Source organism: Melospiza melodia, chromosome 10, assembly GCF_035770615.1.
Source record: "Melospiza melodia melodia isolate bMelMel2 chromosome 10, bMelMel2.pri, whole genome shotgun sequence".
In the NCBI taxonomy this organism is placed as follows: Eukaryota; Metazoa; Chordata; class Aves; order Passeriformes; family Passerellidae; genus Melospiza; species Melospiza melodia.
In genome coordinates, this window is record NC_086203.1 from 12,358,664 (window position 1) to 12,381,021 (window position 22,358).

The 22,358-nt window shown below is 41.5% G+C and overlaps 2 protein-coding genes across 2 annotated transcripts in view; one reads left to right on the forward strand and one right to left on the reverse strand.

Moving 5' to 3' along the window:
* The window catches only part of SYN2 (synapsin II), a 194,057-nt gene that overhangs the window by 45,986 nt on the left and 125,713 nt on the right, over nt 1–22,358 (reverse strand). The gene's annotated exons all lie outside the window — the stretch shown is intronic.
* The window catches only part of TIMP4 (TIMP metallopeptidase inhibitor 4), a 32,763-nt gene continuing 19,600 nt past the window's right edge, over nt 9,196–22,358 (forward strand). The window contains 1 exon segment of the mRNA XM_063164402.1: nt 9,196–9,538. Coding sequence (XP_063020472.1) covers nt 9,211–9,538 — 328 coding nt within the window. The 5' untranslated portion in view covers nt 9,196–9,210.

Here is a 22,358-nt window from a genome sequence, read left to right on the forward strand (position 1 = left end):
GCTTAGTCAGCATCCAGTCACTGCTGTATCGCTTTCAGATTTTAAACCAGGCTCTTTTGGTTTTTTCAGTTCTTGAGGGTAGGAGGGGAACAAATCAGAGCCAGAGTGGAGATTCATCAGGGCAGCAGCACATTTCTGTGTCTGAGCTGCAAACCACTGCAGAGGGGTTTGTCATGGGAATGCTGCAGACCTCTGAGCGCAGCAGTGCAGATGGCACTCCTGCAATTAGCAGGGCCACGGATCTTCCTGTGATCCCAAAGCTCTGGAATCCTCTGGGGCCCACAGCAGCCAACACAACTCACATTAAAAAAAATTAAAAAGAAAATGAAAATAAAAATTAAAAAGAAAACGAAAATAAAAAACGTCTTCCTGTGGTCCCAAAGCTGTGGAATCCTCTGTGGCCCACAACAGCCAACACAACTCACATTAAAAAAAGTAAAACAAAAGAAAAATTAAAAAAAAAAAAAAAGGAAAAGAAAACAAAGTGCTTTCTCCCTCAGAAAAGTGCACTAACATCATTTTCTCTGGACCCTGATCCTGAGATTCCACAAGCTCCACCACATCCCAGCACAGACTGAGGGAACAGGCTCTGGACACTGCAGCTCAAACTTCAGAGAGGAAAAAACCAGACAGGCAAAATTCAATAATTTTTCTTGTTGGTAACTGTCCCTGGGACAAGTCCATGAAGTTCAGCAGTTGTTGTTTTAGGTTTTGAGCATCTTTTCCTTTATTGCTGCTCTGATTGGATTTATCCCTGTTTCCCTCTGCCATGGTGCAGCACCTCTCTGCCACCAACTCATTGTCATGGGACTGTTCTGCCAAGGAAACCAGAAATGTCCCATGGAAATGAAAGAAAACTTGACCTGAATCCCCCCATCCCATTCCCAATCTGCTCTTTTTCAGGCACTCCCCAGACTATTTTTGCATTTGGTGAACATTTTATATGATAAAAGTGTGATAGTGACAGTGAAAATTTACCAGCTCCATGGATTTCCCTTTAATTTGCATTATAATTAATGATAATTATAATTTATACTATAATTACTGCTACAAAATCTGTTTGCTTTGAAAAGTATTACTGAGGGGAAAACACCATTTTCCAAAAATATTGCAGATTCTTGACAGTTTTCCTAAAATCAGGAAAGTAAAAATTCTATTGAACCTCTATCAAGCACAAACCCCATTTCACAGAAGAAGGTTTATAACTAGGAATAAAAAGTTCTAAACATTCTAAAAATTCTACACTCTAAAAATTCAGACATTTAATTCTGGCAATTAAAAACTGAGGGGAAAATCCCAAAGAGCAACCAGAGAAATTGAGAAATCTGCCAAGTTCATAAATGTGAGAGATGGAAGGGTCTACACTGCATGAGCCCTTCCACACGGACATAAGATACACAAAATACAGCAGAATAAAAAATAGGATTAGCAGGAGTTCTAACTTCAAGAGCAAGGCAATAAACTACCATTATTAATTAGACAGAAACCAGAATATTTGGCAAAGGTGGAATAAAATTTTCAAAATGTATAGTCATATATGAATATGATTGGACTGGTAATAAATATTGGTAGCAACTGGAAAAACTCCTGGCTCCTTAAGGAACACATATGCAAACAACTGAGGAACACACTGACATTGGCCAATCCAATGCCATTAATCAAAATAACAACAATGAAAATTCAAATTTTATCCAGGGAGGATAAATGTCACTTCTAGGTGAGCGTGAAAATCTAAAAAGCCAGTTCATTTCATTATTCCCTTACTGATATCACAACAGCAAGGATAATTATTATTAATTATGGTTTCTTAGCATTTCATCTGCATCAACTTTTAAAATTTAAGAATTTTTTTGTACTACGAGCTTAAAAGGAAAATATTTATTGTATCAATCTTCAGGATGTGGACACTTAAAGATTTCATAACTGTGCTTAGCTTGTTTTTAGTGTAGAAAGGAATATTCTAGTTTGATAAAATTCTACAAAATCTCCAATACCCTGGCTAATGTGTGGTGCAGGTAATTCAGTGATCCAGTAGGTGGCTACAGAATTAACCAGCACAGCTCCCATCTCGATTGGTGTTTGCATTTTTCCACATGGAATGGAAATCCTTACCCTCCCCTACTGCAGAAATTTTCTGGAATTTCTAAGTCTGGATAATGAAATGTCATCCTGAAATTATAACTCTATTAATTTAAAATAAAACTTTCAAATTTCAGCTTCATACACTATGGTGCTCAATGGTTTCTAAGTTCTACTGCAATTTAAATATTTTTGAACAATTTCAATACAAGCTGGGTTTTTTCTCCCCAGGAGATATAATTTGAATTCTTCTAACCTTTACTTTGAATTCTTTTAACTGCGACATAGTGTGAAATATAATCAAAGGCTTCCATAAAAATAGAACCAGGCAAAGATTATCTGCAAAAAAAAAGAGTCAAAAACCCCTCTGGCTGGCAACAATAGAGACAACAGAGTTTTCTGAAGGTGGTGTTCACCCTGCTTTCATGTCCTCGGGGTTGAACTGACTAGAAAAGCCACAACAGGAAAAAAAAAAAAAAGAGGGGGTGGAGAAGCAGTGACAAAAAACCCCAGATGTTGCATAAACATGACTTACCTCAAGTTCAGTGTTTAAATATTTATCTTTCCAATAATCCCCAAGCAAAGTTCATTTAACCACTCTAGTTCCATGTAATTTATTTGTGGAATATGCATCAGCCTAAATCTAATTTTGCTCTGCTTACTTTGGAGGAAGGAAATTAAAAGTGAAATAATGAAGGTGGCCTTTTATTCATTTTCCTTTTATTTTTTTTTTCCTCTTTCCCAGAACCAGGCAGGAAGAGCCCTAAATCAATAAACACGCAGCAGATGTACTTTCTCTGCTCTGTTTGGTTTGCAGAAAACACAATTTCCAGATCAAGTGGGGGCTCAGCCAGGCAGGAGCTCGGTCAGCAGCAGGGCCAGCCCAGCCCTGGCCCCTCAGCACAAAGCCCCACACAAACACAGGCACAATTTTGGGGATGTGGAGCCACATTTCCCCCTTGGCTGCTAAAAGTGGGTGTAAAACTCTCTGTGCAAGGAGTGAGGTTTAATTTAATACCAGAACTGAATTCAGAATATCAGGATTTCAGGATAACCCAGAGCTGAGGAACACCCAGGGCTGGAGAGAAACCAGGACTGGGGAGAACCCAGAACTGAGGAAAACTTGGGATTTCAGGATAACCCAGGGCCGGGTACAACCCAGAGCTCAGGATAACCCAGGGCTGGGGATAACCCAGAGCTCAGGATAACCCAGACCTCAGGATAACCTAGGATTTCAGGAAAACCCAGGATTCTAGGATAACCCAGGATTATTAATTATTTAATACCCCTGAGCCAAGGGGGAGGCTGAGGTGATTTGTGTTATCTTTTTAGCCAGGGCAATGAGGAAATAATATTTCAAGGGGATAAAAGGAGTAGAGCTTAAATTTGTTCTTGAGAGAGGAAATTGTGCCTGATCTGTGAGTCCTTGACCCAAAATTGAAGGTTGGAGTGGTTTGTGAGCTAAGTGCAACACAGGTCCCAGGGCCACCCGAGTTCCCAGTGGGGATTGGTGAAGAACTGCAAGTTCTGAGCTCCCTTTGAGATGCCACCATCACCTGGAGAGGCTGGAGCTGCACAGAGCAGCCCCCTGAAATCAGCCAGGGCTGGAGAGGATCCTTGGTTATGGGGTGACTCCACCAGCCCACCAGGAGATCCCCCTAAAACACCTTTGTCCCCACAACTGGTGTGTGCTAAAAATCCCAGTGATCTAAATGAACACAGAGTGATCTGATGGCAGAAACTCTGCTATTAAAAATCCCAGCGATCTAAATGAACACAGAGTGATCTGATGGCAGAAACTCTGCTATTAAAAATCCCAGCGATCTAAATGAACACAGAGTGATCTGATGGCAGAAACTCTGCTATTAAAAATCCCAGTGATCTAAATGAACACAGAATGATCTAATGGCAGAAAGCCTGCTGTTAAAAATCCCTGATTTTAATCTCAGGTAAAAATCCCAGCGATCTAAATGAACACAGAGCGATCTGATGGCAGAAAGCCTGCCAGATTCAAACCTGCACAGCATGAAAACAGAAATTGTCATTAGGAAGGAAAACACAGAGTGTAATTGCAGTGAATCAATGAGAGCAGCTCCCACAGATCCCTGGAAGAAACTCTGAAGACAAAAACTCTGCAGAAACAAATTCTGTTTTGATTCTGGCATGTCTGTGTTTAATTCATCCTTCCACCAACTTTTTGGAAAACTGCTGCCTCAAAAATCAAGTAACACTTTGCCACCTTATAAAACAATCACCCAAATTGCTGTGCCTATAAAGTGTAAAGATTTTTTCTGTAGTATTTCAGAGGTGACAGCTCTAAATTCCCTCCTGTTTGAAGCAGGCTGTAGCTCATACAGAGGCACTGGAATTTAAAATCAGTAAAAGCTCACCTATTTTGTGAAATGCTATTCTGAATTTTCAACATGATTGTACAGGTGAGGTACAGAATGTGTAGTGTGACTTCATCAGGGAAAATGAAAGTAGATTTTAGAGGTAATTGCAACTCCAAATGAGAACCAGGGAGGAAAGAACAAAGTCAAAGCATTGAGAAGGCAACAGATAAATTCTGGGTTGTTGGAAACTCAATTGCAAAGAACCCTCAGAACCTTGGGCCTATAAGCCAAAGCTTAGAATTAAACACAAAATTTGATCTGAGACCTTGGAAAAGGCTCCCAAACTTGAGTGCTGAAAGCAATAATGTGGATTTATAGTTTAAAGCACAGACACGTTAAGCTAAGTAAAAGAAAGTTTGGAGTTTTAGAGTTTAAAATATAGAAAAAATAAAAGTAGCTACATAGGTAAACAAGGAGTTTAGAATGCAGCACTGTAGGTTTGTGTGTCATAACATGATTGGCTAAGAAAACTCACACTGTAGCAGGAGTCTGTAAAATGAAATATTTGAAGAATAGGTCAAAAACATTAAGATCCTTGTTAGTAGCATTAATATATATAATATATATTAATAACTCCTTGAAGTTATAATAATATATATAATATATAATATATAATATATAATATATAATATATAATATATAATATATAATATATAATATATAATATATAATATATAATATATAATATACAATATATAATATATAATATATAATATATAATATATAATATATAATATATAATATATAATATATAATATATAATATATAATATATAATATATAATATACATTATACATTATATATTATATATTACATATTATATAATATAGATTATATATAATAATAAATATAATATAATAATATATAATATATAATATATAATATATAATATATAATATATAATATATAATATATAATATACATTATATATTATATATTACATATTATATAATATACATTATATATAATAATAACTATAATATAATAATATATAATAACATATAAAGTTATAACAATATATAATTACATATATATATTAATTATATAAAAAATATATATAACAATAACTTCTTTAAAAGTCTTGTCACTAAGGGTCTTGTGACCTCTAAACCGTGCTCTAATGACTTGAACCAAACTCACCCTTCCTACCTATGTAGAAGATAAGAAAAATAATCAAATCATCAAACCAAATAATCGAAACAATCCAGAGGACCCATCCAAAATTCCTTCCAAAATTCCCCACAAGTGAATTATCACAATGAGTGTGGAAAATCCTGCCTGCTACCATTCTCAAATAAGATTCGTTTGCCACAACGAAGAGAAAATCAGATTGATATGGATAAAAACTTGTACTCTGTGCTCTGGGAGAGGCTAGAGCACGGAGCAGGCAGCCCAAGCAGGAGACTCTGAGAGGGCTCAAAGTGTCTGACAGCTGGAGGGACAATGTGGCATGTCCATGGCAGTGCAAAACCCTCCCAAAATCCGTGTGGAGAATGCCCCTGCAGCAGAGCTCAGTGCTCCTGACCCGGCTCCCAGAGCACCAGAGCAATGCTGTGAGCAGCACCAGGGCGGACAGACAGACAACTGACTGTGCTGCAGGGATGGACAGACTGACAGCTGTCTGTCTGTGCTGCCTCCCTGGAAACATGGGCTGGGTGGGCGAGCAGGCAGCAAGGGCAGGAGGAAATCCAGCACGGCCAGGCACAGGAGATCCTGCAGCCCTGGGTTATCCCAGAATCCTGGGTTTTCCTGAAATCCTGGGTTTTCCTTAGCCCTGGGTTATCCTGCAGCCCTGGGTTATCCCAGAATCCTGGGTTATCTTGAAATCCTGGGTTATCCTGAAATCCTGGGTTTTCCTTAGCCCTGGGTTATCCTGCAGCCCTGGGTTATCCTGCAGCCCTGGGTTATCCCAGAATCCTGGGTTATCTTGAAATCCTGGGTTATCCCAGAATCCTGGGTTTTCCTTAGCCCTGGGTTATCCTGCAGCCCTGGGTTATCCCAGAATCCTGGGTTTTCCTGAAATCTCCAGCCCTGGGTGTTCCTCAGCCCTGGGTTATCTTGAAATCCTGAGTTTTCCTCAGTTCTGGGTTATCCCCAGCCCTGCCTTATCCTGAAATCCCGAGTTTTTTTCAGTTCTGGGTTATTCCCATCCTTGCTTTATCCCCAGCCCTGGGCGTTTCTCAGCCCTGGGTTATCCTGAAATCCTGAGTTTTCCTCAGTTCTAGGTTATCCACAGCCCTGGGTTATCATCAGCTCTGGGTGTTCCTCAGCTTTGAGTTATCCTGAAATCCAGCTCTGGGTTTTCCTAACCCTGGTTTATCCCCAGCCCTGGGTTATCCTGAAATCCTGGGTCATCCCCAGCCCTGGTTTGTCCCCAGCCCTGGGTTAACCTGAAATCCCGAGTTTTTCTCAGTTCTGGGTTATTCCCAACCCTGGTTTATCCCCAGCCCTGGGTGTTCCTCAGCCCTGGGATATCCTGAAATCCTGAGTTTTTCTCAGTTTTCCTAAGCCTGGTTTATCCCCAGCCCTGTATTATCCCCAGCCCTGGGCGTTTCTCAGCCCTGGGTTGTCCTGAATTCCTGAGTTTTTCTCAGTTCTGGGTTATTCCCAATCCTGGTTCTCCCCATCCCTGGTTTCTCCTGCAGCCAGAGGCTGAGGGCACAGGAGGGATGGGCAGTGGGAAGGGCAGAGCTGCCCTGGCACATCTTCCCCAGCAGCTCTCAGGCCCCCATCTCCTGTCACCTCCAGAGAGTAAATATCCCAAATTCTGGAGTCCAGGGGAATCACCCATCAGCAGGAGCCCAGGGGATTTAGTGCAGGACTCTCGTTAGAAGACAATCAATGATGGTAATTAATGCCCACACTGCTGTTGGTAGGCATTAATAATTGGAAAAAAACCCCCCCAAAAAAATAACATGGATTCTACACGCTCAATTGAAAGTATTTAATTCTCCTCTATATCTAGAAGGTAGTGGGCAACTAATCTGCAGCTTGTCATGAAACAATTTTTAAATTTTGTTCTGAGCATAATGTTCTGCTATTGATTATGTAATTAATTTGATTGTACTAGGTAAAAAAAGTCCTTAGGACACCAGAACATAGCTGGACATGTTGTTCTGGAGAATCCTGGACAAAAGGTGCCTTAGGGACTGGTAGAGTGTTTGCCCAACATATTTCTTTATAATTTGAATTTTGTTAATTGACTTTGATCAAATTGGTCTATTTAGATCATCCATAACAGCAGCCCTGTGATGGCAACCAATCAATGGCTCCCAATTAACTCCTCCATCACTTCCCAGTCCGAGGTTTAGGAATTGCAGTCCCAGAGGGGCTGAGCCAGGCCCTGGCAGCCCTGCCCAGGGCTTTTCCTGCCTCCTGCAGCTGGAACTCCCCTGCAAGCTTCCAGCCCTCCTCATCCCTCCCCTCACATTAAAAAACCTCACTTCTCCTAGGTAAGAACAGAGATGTTAACAGGTCTAAATTATTTTCAGGTGTTAGTCCTGGGCTGGGGTCCAATCTTATGATTTGGGGCCAAAGCTTCAGATTGGAAAAGTAAAAAATCCAAGTGTGGCTGTGTGAAATCAGGACATTTTGTACAGGATCCCTGGCTCAGTGTTTGGTGTGGATCTAAAGGCTAAAAACTGGACCCAATTCTAATAATTCTGAATATTTGTGGGTTTTTTCCTAACAGACAGAGTGTGTCTTGAGGGGGATGGGAATTAAAAAGAAAAATAATCTGAGCACTAATATTTGTATAACTGTTCAGAAATGAAATAAATCTGCTGCTGTAAAACATGTACACTTCTCTCTAAAGGTAACAAGCTGCTTTGGGCACACCTAAACCTCAGCCTGAACAAAATACATTTTCATGAGCCTGGATTGGAATGGTTCAGGTCATGTTAATGAATTTTCAATTCCTAGGCTCCATTTGGGTTGTGACAAAACACAGAACTATTCAAGCAGCCCTGTCCTGCATGCCAATCCGGAGATGTTCTGTATTACTCTCTAATCAAACCTCGGGTTGCTTCCTCATGGAACATTTTTCTTCATAAAATGAGGGTGCCCACAGGTTACACACACCCAGATTGCCACAGCAACCAAAGCTCTGAAGGTGAAAAGGGTTTCTGAACTCTGCATTTATTCCACTGAATTCCACGTCCAACACCAGCCAGGAAATACAGGCACAGAGCAGGATTTGCATTCACAAGGAACGCAGGGAAAGGGTTGTGCCTCCAAAACCACTGGGATACTTTTCCTTGCTATTCTAAATTAAACCTGCCGTGAAATAACTTTGTTTAAAATGCCTTTTATTGCGGCTTTGATCTGTAATTGGTCGTTCCCTGTACCCAGCGATGCTGGAGGCTCACAAGCGGAGCATTGAGAGGTTTCCTGTCCATGAATGAAGTTCTGTCCCGCCTGCGAACGGGGACGGCAGCTCAGCAAAGCGCAGGGGAAGGAAGATCGGGAGCTCAACACAGGACAGCTCTGTTCACTCGCCCAAAATAAGATCGCAGGGCTGCCTTTTAAATCCAAACTGGACGCAAACTCACTCGGAGGAGACAAAACCCTCCGAAAATCAGCTTCAGACCCGCGTAAAAGCCGGTTTTGTGCGAGCTTTTTGCCCATTCCCATTTCCACTTTCCGAGCTTCTCTGGGACGATGTCACCAATAAATGAGCTTTGAACCGCGGGAAGGCGGAGCCGGGGCTCGGCGCCGGGGCCATAAATAAGGGAGTCCCATGTCCGGGTGATTTGCAGGCGGCGAGCCCCGGCAGCGCTCGGAGCGAGCAGCGTTTGGTGTCCCGGGCATCCGGAGCGCATCCCAGCGCATCCCAGCGCATCCCAGCGCATCCCAGCGCACCCCAGCGCGGCGGAGCGTTTCCCGTGAGCGGAGCATGAGGCGAGCGGGCAGCGGGAGCGCCGGGAGCAGCCCCGGGAGCGGCGCCGGGGCCCGGGGGGCAGCGCTGGCGCTGGCGCTGTGCGCGCTGTGCGCGCTGCCCGCGCCCGTGCCCGCCTGTAGCTGCGCGCCCGCGCACCCGCAGCAGCTGCTCTGCGATGCTGCGCTCGGTGAGTCCGCGCCCGCGGAGCCTCCGCGGGGCTCTCTGCGGCCGGGGGACGGGGAAAGGGATGGGGGGAGCGGCGCTGCGCTGCCCCGAGCGCGGGGGAATTCGTGGCGAGGGTTGCTCTGATTCCCGCGCACTGCCAGGAGGGTTTGTGGTTACGGATTGCTGGGATTGCTGGGTTGGAAAGTGGCTTTTTATTTATTTTTATAAATAATAAAAAAAGTTTTATGTATATATATATATATATATATATATATATATATATATATATATGGTTTTTAAATATATATATATATATATGGTTTTTTAATATATATATAAAGCATATAAATATATGGGTTTATATATTTTATATCTATTTTATATCTGTGTCTATATATCTATATTTCTATAAAGATATATATCTGTATATCATCTATATATCTATATATCGATATGTCTGTATATATCTATTTATCTTTATATCTACATATCTATCTATAAATCTATATGTCTATATAGATATCTATCTATAAATCTATACATCTATCCATATCTATGTCTATGTCTATGTCTATGTCTATATCTATCTATATCTGCATCTGTATCTATATATATATCTGTATCTATCTATATCATCTATATCTATATCTATATCTATATCTATATCTATATCTATATCTATATCTATATCTATATCTATATCCATATCTATATCTATATCTATATCTATATCTGTATCTATATCTATATCTATATCTATATCTATATCTATATCTATATCTATATCTATATCTATATCTATATCTATCTATATCCATATCTATATCTATATCACCTATATCTATATATATATCTACATCTACCATTTCATATTATAAATATTATCTATAATTATATTTCTATATTCTATGCTCATTATTTATTAAATATGAATGTACTTTTATCCTTCCTATATGTTTATATTATTTATGTATTATCATCTATTTTGCGTATTTTATATCCATTGTATATAACAGGTATTTCTATGCTTTATACGGATTATATATTTTATATATAACATCTGTTTTATGTATTTGTAGATTAGGTCCTAACTTAGAAAATACCTGAACTTTCAAATATCAACTGCTACATATAGCAGTATCTGCTAGGTATAAAACATTCTGTCCAAATATGCCTGCAATGTGCAAACTGCTCATATAGGTATTTTTACAGCACTTTAGAAAAAAAACCAAAACAAAACAAAACAAAAACCCCATAAAAAACCAAAGGACCACAAAATATAAGTCCCCAGCGCTAACTTGCTGAAACTTTTGAGCTTTGTTCTGCTGTTCTATACTTTCTTTAATTTATTCTTGGGGTTTTCTGTCATTTTCTGGAGCAGGAGGCTGATGGGCCCTTTATTTTGTGCAGATAAAGTGGCTGCAGCAGCTCTGTGTGAGCGTAACTCTCCAGCTCTGGGACAATTGTGCCTCATGACAGCCAGGCAGCACCACGGTTGTCAAACAACTCATAGAAAGGGCCTAAAGATCCCAAAATTAGGCTGCAGGGGGATGAGAAAATGTGACATTTTGAGAAAATGTGACATTTTGCAGCCTTTTGATTTCATTAGCTGAGGCTTGGGCTGGTTAGCTTCCATGGGGTGTGAACAGTAAATGTAGAACATGAGTTTCCAAAGTGCCACAGAATTAGCATCTCTATGGGGCAGGCAATACCTTCTGCATACTGATTCATTGCTTTTATGCCCTGACAGAAAATCTTTGTGGCCATGACAAACTCTGAGCTCTGTTTGTGGCCATCAGTTAAATTGGTTTTTAATCTGCCCGTGTTCAGCAACCCCTCTCGGGGAGGTGCCTCCACCAGGCATTGCACACTTGGGGGTGTTTAAGGAGGGAAAGGAAATAAAAGCTGTGCAACAACTAAATATGTGTGCATTGAAGTGTGCACGAGAAAGTGACAGCTTTTCAACAGACTTCACATAAAAATTTCCCAAAATTAACAATTTTTACAGTATAGACGACACTCAAAATATTCATTATGGGCCACCTTAATGAATATTTTCATTTATAGAGAAGCCATTCTGATGATACAAATTAAAACTTACTAATTTCTTAGATGTATTTTACAAGTAGGAAATATATCATGCTGCTTTTATCTTTTCTACTATATCATGCTACTTTTTATTTAAATACTGATGATAGTTTTATGTCACAATGTTTGGACTTGTTGCTCAAGCTCTCACTCCTATAAATATTCCTATCCAAGTAAACTTCCTCTTTTGGCTGAGGAATGTTTATGTCAAGGATCCCTTTGTTCGCTATTTATACTTTTAAAATACCATTTCTGTATATCACAAAGTGGGGAATGAAGGGAATTCTTCATCCCAATAAATGCACACACATTTTTGTGTGTACATTTGCATGCACACACACACACACACACCAAACCTGCTTTGGGCATTCATGGCTGAATTCCTGGACGATCTTTAGCCACAACATTTTGAATAACAGAGTGAGCCCCCTTGGAAGGAGCTGGAGTGGAGCTGCCTGCCCCGTGTGGGAGGAAGCTCCAGGGAGCAGCTTGGCACAGCAGCTCCCCCGGGCCGGTGCCAGCAGCCTTTGTGCCCGGGAGAGGAGCCGTGCCCGGCAGGAAGGGGCACCCTGGGCTGCAGCCCTGCCAGGCACTGCTCATCCCCTGGGAACTGGGGCTGTGTGTGCCCCCACAGCTGCCTGGGGACACGCCTGGGGCACTGGGGACACACCTGCGGCACTGGGGACACACCTGTGGCATTGGGAACACACCTGTGGCACTGGGAACACATCTGTGGCACTGGGAACACACCTGTGTCCTTGGGACACATCTGTGGCCCTGGGGATACACTTGTGGTATTGAGGACACACCTGTGGCATTGAGGACACACCTTTGGCACTGTGGACACACCTGTGACCCTGGGGACACACCTGTGGCATTGGGGACACACCTGTGCCCTTGGGGACACACCTGTGGCATTGGGGACACATCTGTGGGCTTGGGGACACACCTGTGGCGCTGGGAACACACCTGTGACCCTGAGGACGCACCTGTGGCATTGGGGACACACCTGTGGCCATGGGGACACACCTGTGCCCTTGGGGACACACCTGTGGCATTAGGGACACATCTGTGGCCTTGGGGACACACCTGTGGCACTGGGAACACACCTGTGCCCTTGGGGACACATCTGTGACCCTGGGGACACACCTGTGGCATTGAGGACACACCTGTGGCACTGGGGACACACCTGTGGCATTGAGGGCACACCTGTGGCATTGGGGACACACCTGTGGCCTCAGAGACCTCAAGGTCACCTGGCTCCCAGCTGTGTGCTGAGACTGTTCCTAATAACTAACTTCTTTAGTTATAAAATTCATTAATTCATTAAGTTCATCCTGTCTAGCCACAAACACAGCCAGGGACTCCCTCACAGGATTTCCTGGCAGATCTCATTGAAATAGAGATGGCCTGACCCAAAACTCTGCAGTTAAACCAGAGATAAAGTCTCAGACTTGCTCACATGTCTTTCAGCCACTGTGTAAAGGCAATATTTTTAATTTCCTCCAGCATGACTATGATGGAGGCGGAGGGATTGAATTGATGCCCCCTGAACCTCTAATTGAATGTGTGAAGCCACTCGGCAACAGCATTTTTGAGAGATCCAAGGAAAAACAAGCACTGAAATGAATTAAGTCAGGACAAGCTCTTTTGCTTTGCCTTTGTGACACTTTGCCCTTCACAGCCAGGAAGGTTTTGTGGCTCTGGATGCCCACAGGCAGCAGAACCTGAGGGATCAGGGGATGTGTGACAGAGCAGGAGTCAGGGAGAGCTCCTGGTCCTGCCCAAAGTCAGGGATGGGTGGAGAGGCCTGCAGGGCTGAGGTTGGACTGTGGGACTTGCTAGGGAACATCAGGAGGGCTGTGCCAGTCCTGCCATCTGCCTCACTTTTCATTTGTTCACCTTCCCACAGAACCTTGAGAGAATGGGATTTTGTACAGTATCATTATCACTGCTAGTGGTGAAGGGATGGAACTATTTTCAAGCTAAAAACAATTTATAGCTCAGACAAACATCAGTCTCAGGGGCTGTGAGGTTTTAGAGGAGCAAGCACTGGGCCATAGCTCAAGAGCAGTCACAAGTTCTTTGTTCCAAGGCAATACAGAACTTTCTAACCCAATGACAGCTGCCACAGGGTTTATTTTGCTTTTCTAACCCATCACCTTTACTCACTTCTGCTGCAATCTGGATACTTTTGTCCAATGGCTTCTGTCTCACACGCACACAAATGCTTCTGTTATAATTCTGAACTCTCAGCTCACTCCACACAGCCCCAGCCCTACACTACAAACCCTTCACCATCTCAGCAGTACAGCTGCTCACTAACTTAAGGCACATTCTTACAACTATAGAACCATAAGTTTATGATTTTTCTACTTAATATCTGTGTATTGTATTTTTACATCAATTCAAGCCTCTTCCAAGGCTGCAGATCAAACCCTTCAGTGTCTGTGGAAGTTTCTGTTTTTCTGATTCCCACAATACAGGTTGGAGAAATTGTCATGAGCTTCTCAGTAGTTTTAAATTTAACTCTTCATTTGTAGGAAGTGCCTGCACCAGGAGATCCACACCTTTTACACAAAACCAGAGATACAAGATCCCTCTTGTGCTCTTCTAAATGCTGCTGAGGCCCTCCTAAAACGTGCTGAGATCCTTCAGCCCCAACAAACACCTCTGCTTTCCCAGAGGACTTGCCCTGGCAATGGAGGGGTTTAATTAAACAGATGTCCATGTTAATTAGCAGTGCTGACCACAATGCCCAGGTTTTCTCCTCATAAAAATGTGGGAGAAGGTGCTGGATAACAAATTCAGTAGTGAGGCCCTGCAGTGCCAAGCCAGCACATGAAAACTCTTTGGATAATTGCCTTTTTTGGAGAGAAACATGGATGCAATTGAGTTTACCCGATAGTGCCAAGGTAACAGATTTCCCTTTTGCCACTGAATTTGTCATCCTGGCCTCAATGCTGGACCAATTTGAGCTTCAAATCAGGCAATCTGGAGGCAAAAAGGGGCTATGGGCAGCACTGATTCCTTTCTTAAGTCTGGCACTTTAAATTCATGTTGCTTTTTCCCCTTGGGTTATTTTTTGGACAGTAGGAGAAATATGTAAATACTTAGCTGTGTTACACCAGTTCCTTTCAAAGTTGGTTGTATTCTTTCTGATTTAAACTGTCTTATTATTGTTTTTTCTTAAAAATATATTGAAAATGGTATTTTTACTCAACAGCAATTACTAACAGGTCTTGAATACATACACATATATATAATATAGCTTCAGAAGGCAGTTCTGCAGCTTTGGAGAAGAGTGGCACATTTCTAAATAGGATGGAAACTTTACAGCTGGAGCTTGGCAGCATTTTCAGGCAATTAAAATCTCCCAAGATCATGGAGATCAAGCACTGTAAAGATGTGCCAGATGATATATTAAATTTTAATCACATTTAAACATAACAGTACAAATTTTCTTTAAATACACCAGAATTAAGTTTTCAGAGTCAGCTCTTCTGGGAGATAATCACAATATGCTATTTCTTCATTATTGAGTTTCAAATTAAAACCTTCATGGCTCAGTGTCCCACAGTTTTGCCTCTGTGCCATGTAATATCCAGTTTTGTGCTGGAATGGATTAATTTGTACATTATTAGGTGGGAGATCATTTCTGCCTGGTGGGAAATATCAGCTTTGGGAATGCATTGGAAACGGGGATGGTGCTTGTTCTAAGTGAGGAGAGGAAAGGTGGGCAGTGAAATTCAATGGTTTATTATTATTTTATTTTGCGATACCCACTGGCTGCTGAGCCCTTCAGGGGGGTCTGGCACCAAATTCAGCAGTGGTGCCGCTGCCCCTGGTGTCTTTGGGGGCTCAGTGTCCATCCAAGCTTTGGATCTCAAACCTCAAGAACCTTGGTTATTTAAAAATGCCCTTTTTTGTGCCAAATTTAATTACACAAAGCACAGTGGTGTCACAAACCTTGGCTTTCTGTGGAGGTTTTTGTGGATCCTATTAAAAATCTGGGCTCTGGATGGTGCTGCTTGGGCAGGAGAGCTCTTGGCAGGACCCTGGGTCACGGGCACACAGACACCCCTGACCTGGGCTCAGGGAATGCTGCAATTCCTGCAGCTTTGGGGGCTTCTCCATGGCAGGGAAAACTCATTTCTGACTCATTTCTGTTCCTGCCCTGCTGAGCAGAGGCAGCTCCCAGTGCTCTGCACCACCTCCTGTCCCTGAGAGCAAAGCAGTGCCAATAATGCACATTTCCTGTGCCAATAATGCACATTTCCAATGGCAATAATGCACACTCCCAGTCCCAATAATGCACATTTCCAGTGTTAGTATTTCATATTTCCTGTGCCAATAATGCACATTTCCATTGCCAATAATGCAAATTTCCAATAGCAATAATGCATATTTCCAGTGTCAATAATGCACACTCCCAGTGCCAATAATGCACATTTCCAGTGTTAGTATTTCATATTTCCTGTGCCAATAATGCACATTTCCATTGCCAATAATGCAAATTTCCAATAGCAATAATGCACATTTCCAATGGCAATAATGCACATTTCCAGTGCCAATAATGCACACTCCCAGTGCCAATAATGCACATTCCCAGTGCCAATAATAATGCCCATTTCCAATGGCAATAATGCACATTCCCAGTGCCAATAATGCACATTACCTGTGCCAATAATGCACATTTCCAATGGCAATAATGCACATTTCCAGTGCCAATAATGCACACTCCCAGTGCCAATAATGCACATTCCCAGTGCCAATAATGCACATTACCCGTGCCAATAATGCACATTTCCAATGGCAATAATGCACATTCCCTGTGCCAGTAATGCACATTCCCAGTGCCAATAATGCACATTCCTGTGCAAACAATGCACATTTCCATTGCCAAAAATGCAAATTTCCAATAGCAATAATGCACATTTCCAGTGCCAAAAATGCACACTCCCAGTGCCAATAATGCACATTCCCAGTGCCAATAATGCCCATTTCCACTGGCAATAAAGCACATTCCCTATGCCAATAATGCACATTTCCTGTGCCAATAATGCACATTTCCAGTGCCAGTAATGCACATTTCCACTGTCACTAATGCACATTCCAATGGCAATAATGGACATTCCCAGAGCCAGTAATGCACACTCCCAGTGCCAATAATGCACATTTCCTGTGCCAATAATGCACACTCCCATTGCCAATAATGCAGATTCCCAGTGCCAATAATGCACATTTCCAATGCCAATAATGCACATTTCCAGAGCCACACTTCCACCAGGAAGGAATGTGCATCTGCCATTACTCAGGGATCACACCCAGGAGTGGGAGCTGAAATTCTGCTCCAAGAATTGGGGATTGGGTGGCAGAAATGCCGTACTGGGCTTGTGCTGTTCCAGTTCTGTCCCAAAGAACAGGCAAAAACCCACCTGAGTGTGGTTCTTGCAAGGATTTTAGTGGGGAGGCAGCATCGGTGCCACTGGAGGAGAGTGCTGCCAGTTTCATCTCCAGAACCAATGAATCTTCTTAAAAGAAGCTAAAATTATAATTATTTCAAACCTGATGTTGGTAGGATTATGCAGAGGGGCTGAAAATGAGGCAAATCTCAGCCTTTTCCTCAGCAAGGGGCTGAGGAAAAAAGAATTCCAGTCCTGTGTGTCCCAGCAGTGCTCAGGAAATTATGATTCCAGCAGGTAGGAATCATAATGCACATTTCCTGTGCCAATATTCACAGTCGTTCTTATATCCACATTTTATATATTCCTATATCCACATTTTGTTATATGACAAATGTTAGGTTCATCAACAGAAATTTTGAGAGAAAATTATTGAATTATTGAGAAATTAACCCATCTTCATTAATTTTGGCTGTACAGTGCCCTGTAAAACTCAGTTAGAGAAAAGAAGACCAGGTTTCTTTACTTCTCTAAGTACAAAATAAATTAAAAAAAAAATCTTACTTTTATGCATAATTTTATACATATTAATAGCAATTTCAAATAAAATTTGTAAAAATTGGGCAGCATGAATTCTAAGAAGTTGTTTAGTTTAAAGGAGCTGCTGATGCATTTAGGGAGAAGAAAAAATACCTGGCACCCTGCAAAGGCCCATTATGGGTAAAAATGCCCAAGAATTGCAATTCAGGAATAATTTCAGGGCACATAAACTGCTGAGTATCACAGCCTGAAACTTCTAAATGCTTTAAAAAATGCAAAAATCCTATACAACCTCTGGCTGCAGGAATGCTGTGGTGCCAAGTCCTGATTACAATTCTGTGCCTTTGCGCCTGAATATCCAGTGAATAACCTGAATATTTCCAGTCAATAAACACCTGGAATGCTGCTGTGGGAATGGCACTGAGTCCTTCCTTTTGCAGCTAAATAGGGAAAAATTCACTAAAATATTAATTCACTAAATTCACTAATTCACTAAATGTCACTAAAATATTTGTGCCACAGCTTCCTGGGATGGAGCCTGAATTTCCTGTTTGGGAATAGGAAGGGTAAAACCTGAACAAGACCTACAAATAGCCCTACATCTACTTGAGGGTTTAGGATAGGAGCAAACACTTGGAGAACTTTAAAAATCCACGAAAATTCAGTTTCCTAACTCACTTTTCAGTGCTGAATTCAAGGCTTGAACCACACTGCCAATACCACGCAACTGTGGCAGATAATTCCCAATATTGTGTGGATGAGTGCCCTTGAGAGCTCTGCCACTCCAGCCTGAAAATGGGGCAGGGGCTGGGAAAAGCCAGGCTGAGCTCTCCTTCCTTTGCTCACTGCATTTTCATGGCGCTGTTCCCAGCCCTTCAAAGCTGTGCCTGTAAAAGGAGGTGGCATCACAGAACTGAACAACAGGATGGGATTTTAAGGAGCCAAACCCACTGAGCACAACATTCCTGTCAATTAGGACATAGCTGAAAAACGTAACTTAATTTAGCTTTAGTGGAAAAAAAAATACCCCAGAGCTGGCTACTGGGGAGTAAAATGAAATTTCAGAAGAATTGTGCTGCTTGCCTGACTTAGAAGTAACTCAGTCACACCAACTTGTTGCTGAGTGTGCTCTAAATTTAGGAGAAGAAAACAAAAAATCTGAGTTACTTTTATTTAAAATAATTTGTTGTAACTCTGGGAAACTGAACCCCATCATTTCAAAAACAACATTCTACACACACTGAGGGCAGAAACAAAGACCAAATAATATAAAACAGAGACATGAAAGGCTGCCAAATTCTTAATCCTATTAATGTGCCAACTTTAATCCCCAACTTCCTCATTAAAAACGATTTCAGCAATGTGGGGTTCTGTCCACCCCGAGGAAGGGCCGTGTCCCCATGAATGGAAATACACAATAACACCATGTATGTTGTCCTACAGGCTTGGAGCATAAAGGGAGTGTTATTCTGCAGCTGAAGTTGGGCAGATGTTGATTGCCAGTGAAATGATGTGGGATCTGAGGCTTGTGAAGCAGAGAGAAATGTTCCTGGTAGCACGAGGAGCAGCTGTGAAAATAAAGCTGACCTTGAACAACATTTGGAAATCAGTTTGGGGAGTTTTTAGGTGATATTTAAGTTAAAAGAATCCCACACTTCTGTTAAAAATACGCTCGTCTCTTCTAGTTGAAAGTTTATAAAAATGAGATTCTAAAACTTTGCTCTCATAAATTGAGTGTATTCTTCTAATTAAAAAAAAAAATAAAACCACATAATCTTCTGGTTTAACAAGGGAGCAAACCCAATCAACTCCTGCCTTCAACATGAGGAATTTTCGAATCCTGAGCCAAAAACACAGAGATGCACAAAATCCTGCCCTACCTGAGAGTCCTAATGAGAATAAATATTAGCCTACCACAGCCCAAAAGGCTGAATTGGAAATGCAGCTTGGATGCAGACTAGAACAGGTCTGTTAATAAATTCTGTAGGGTTATTAAAATAACCCTGTAGGATTTATTATCAACCCTAATAGGGTTAATTAAACCCTACAGAGTAATCAAATTCTGCAAAGAATTTACACTGAGAAACAATGCAGTGCAAATTAATATCCTTACCACAAGGTAATTAAAAAAAATCCCTGGTATCTGCTTTATCAGCTTGGAGTGTATTTATGGGGTTTTCAGTCTTCAAAAGTTTCTCAAAAGGGGAGTTTTAGTCCAGGTCATGAACTTCTGTGTAAGGCTTTGATTTCCCAGTTACAGATTGGATTATCTCACCACCCTTATCTTCTCATGCAACTGGAAACATCACCAGGACTAAGAAATGCTCTTCAATACATTGCTTTTCACAGAATAAAGGGAAAATCCTGCTACACTTACATTAAATTCTTCAACAAGCTCTGTGCTTACAGATCCAAACCACCTTTGTTCTAATAGTCCAGAAAGCTCCACAACTTTTCCTTCTCATGATTTCAGAACCTGTGCTTCACTTGATTACTGTGCTAATCAACTTCAGTTATTTATTTAGTCATTATAGATTACTTAGTTATTTTACAGCTGGCTATAAGCATTTATTGATGGAATGTCAGGAAACAAAAATGCAAAGCAGGAAAAATGAAACTGCCTTTGTATCCCAGCTAGTAGAAACATCTTCTGAACTAAAGATTCCTCAACTTTGGGTCTGGGAGCTGTGGAGCAGGACTGATGTAGACTCACAGATAAAATGTAGACTCACAGATAAAAAAATCCATCCTGCAAATCCAGAGGATAAGATTTTTTCACCCTCAGTTTTGGGGCAGCTTTGCTGCTGCTCATTCTGTTTGCATCCAGTGCTGAACTCAACCCACAGCCTCAAACTTCTGAGCTGAGTTACAGTTTGGAAATTAAGCTTCTGTTTGCTGCTCTGTCCTGGTGAAAGATTAATTGATAGATGAGCCATTTGCTAAAAACATTTGTTCTTTTCCAGCTGTTTAAAGATCATTCAAAGAGCATTCAACACTGACTTGTTCTCAATAGAGAAATAAAAATGTGGGGTTTCCACTCCTGAAAGGATCAGGATGAAGCAGCAGCTCAGCAGGTCCTGAAGCAAACATCTCTCTGTCCTGCAGTCTGAAACAATCCCAAGCTGTGCAATAATTCTGAAACCAGCAAGGCAAAAGAAGGGCTGCATTCTGAAAGCATCCGAGGCTGTGGGGGACGCCTGCACTCCAAGGCTTCACAGGAGCCATTGGAATAATTTTCTGAGATTTTTTCTCCTGGCAGTGTGTTGTATCCATCTCATCCCCGGCCTGGCAGCACCATCAGTAATTTGGCAGCACTCCTGTGAGAGTTTGGGAGTCTTTTTTGACCCCCCCCAAACACTGCCTGAGCCATTCTGACACACATCAGCCTTCACTTCCAGCCTGCCCCTGCCCCAACACTGGGAATGTTCTTTACAGGAATTTGACAAATGGATATTTTAAACTATTTCCAGAGGTAGTGATGGTGGCCAGCACGTTTGGCTTTAAAAAACCTCCAACAAAGCCAATTGGAGGTGAAACACTTGGACACCCATGGCAGAGGCGGTCTGGAACTGACTGGAAGTGTCCCACTAAATTCATAACAACGAGATTCTGAAAGATCCAATTTAATAGGAATTGAGTTCCTGAGTTCAGCTCAGGCTACTTATTGTAAATAAAGACAAGGATTCACATGGCACCAAGCTGCAAAGCAAATTCCTGAAGCAGTAAAAGGCAGGAGAGCTTCTGCAAACACAGAGTGCAAACCTTTCCCATGCAACACAAACCACCTTAAAATATGTGAGATGGAGTGACAGCACCAGCAGGTCCTCCTTTTTGGGGCTCAGACTAGAGAAAAATGAAGGCAATTTTAATTGGGAAAAGGACAACAATATTGGCATTTTCATGAGAGTGTAGTTGGCCAATCCTTGAGCATGAGCAGATAAATCCAGAATATTTGCTGTTCAGGGACTTGGTCTGGAAAGGTCTTACACAGTTACTGACTGATTGACATAAAATAATGTGTTAAGGTTAAAGGCAATTTATTGAGCCATAAAATAGTAAAATCAGGGATGATTGCTCATGGCAGAAATGATTCCTGCTCCCAGGGATGTATGGAACACATTCCCAGAGGTTTCAAATGACTGGCACAGCACCACTGCCTCTCCTGCTGGAAGCCACCACGTGCAAATCAAATACTGAAACACTCAGAGAACAAAACCTTAATTCTCCCCAGAATTACCTCTAAAATAATATAAAAATATCTGATAAAATATGTGTGCACACACTGATAAAAATATCAGTGTGTATGTAAACGTATCCATTGGGTATTAAATGAATTCTTTTCAAACATTTTTTTATGTCATTCAGTCAATAACTTTTGCCACTGATAAAATTATCAGTGTGTATGTAAAGGTATCCATTGGGTATTTAATTAATTATGTTCAAACATTATTTTATGTCAATCAGTCAATAACTTTTGCCTCTTTTTGGCAGCATTAGAGATAGCTGGGAGCTTCAATCAGGGTTACAATCTGTGTTACCAAAACTTCTTTCTTCCTCTCATATGTATTCTGAGAAATTACAATATTTTCTGTATACATTAATATTTAATCGAGTTATTTTGCTCTCTTCATTGGTGAGAACCAAAGCTTTACCGTAAGCAAATATGGCAAGTAAAGCCCTGACACCAGTGAACAATCCAGCATGTGTAGTCAGAAAAAGGCAGGGAAAGGGAGAGTGGCAATGCTGGACAGATGGGACAGCTGCCCTAAATGAGGAAGATTTTACACCCTCTTGTACATTTCAGAGGTT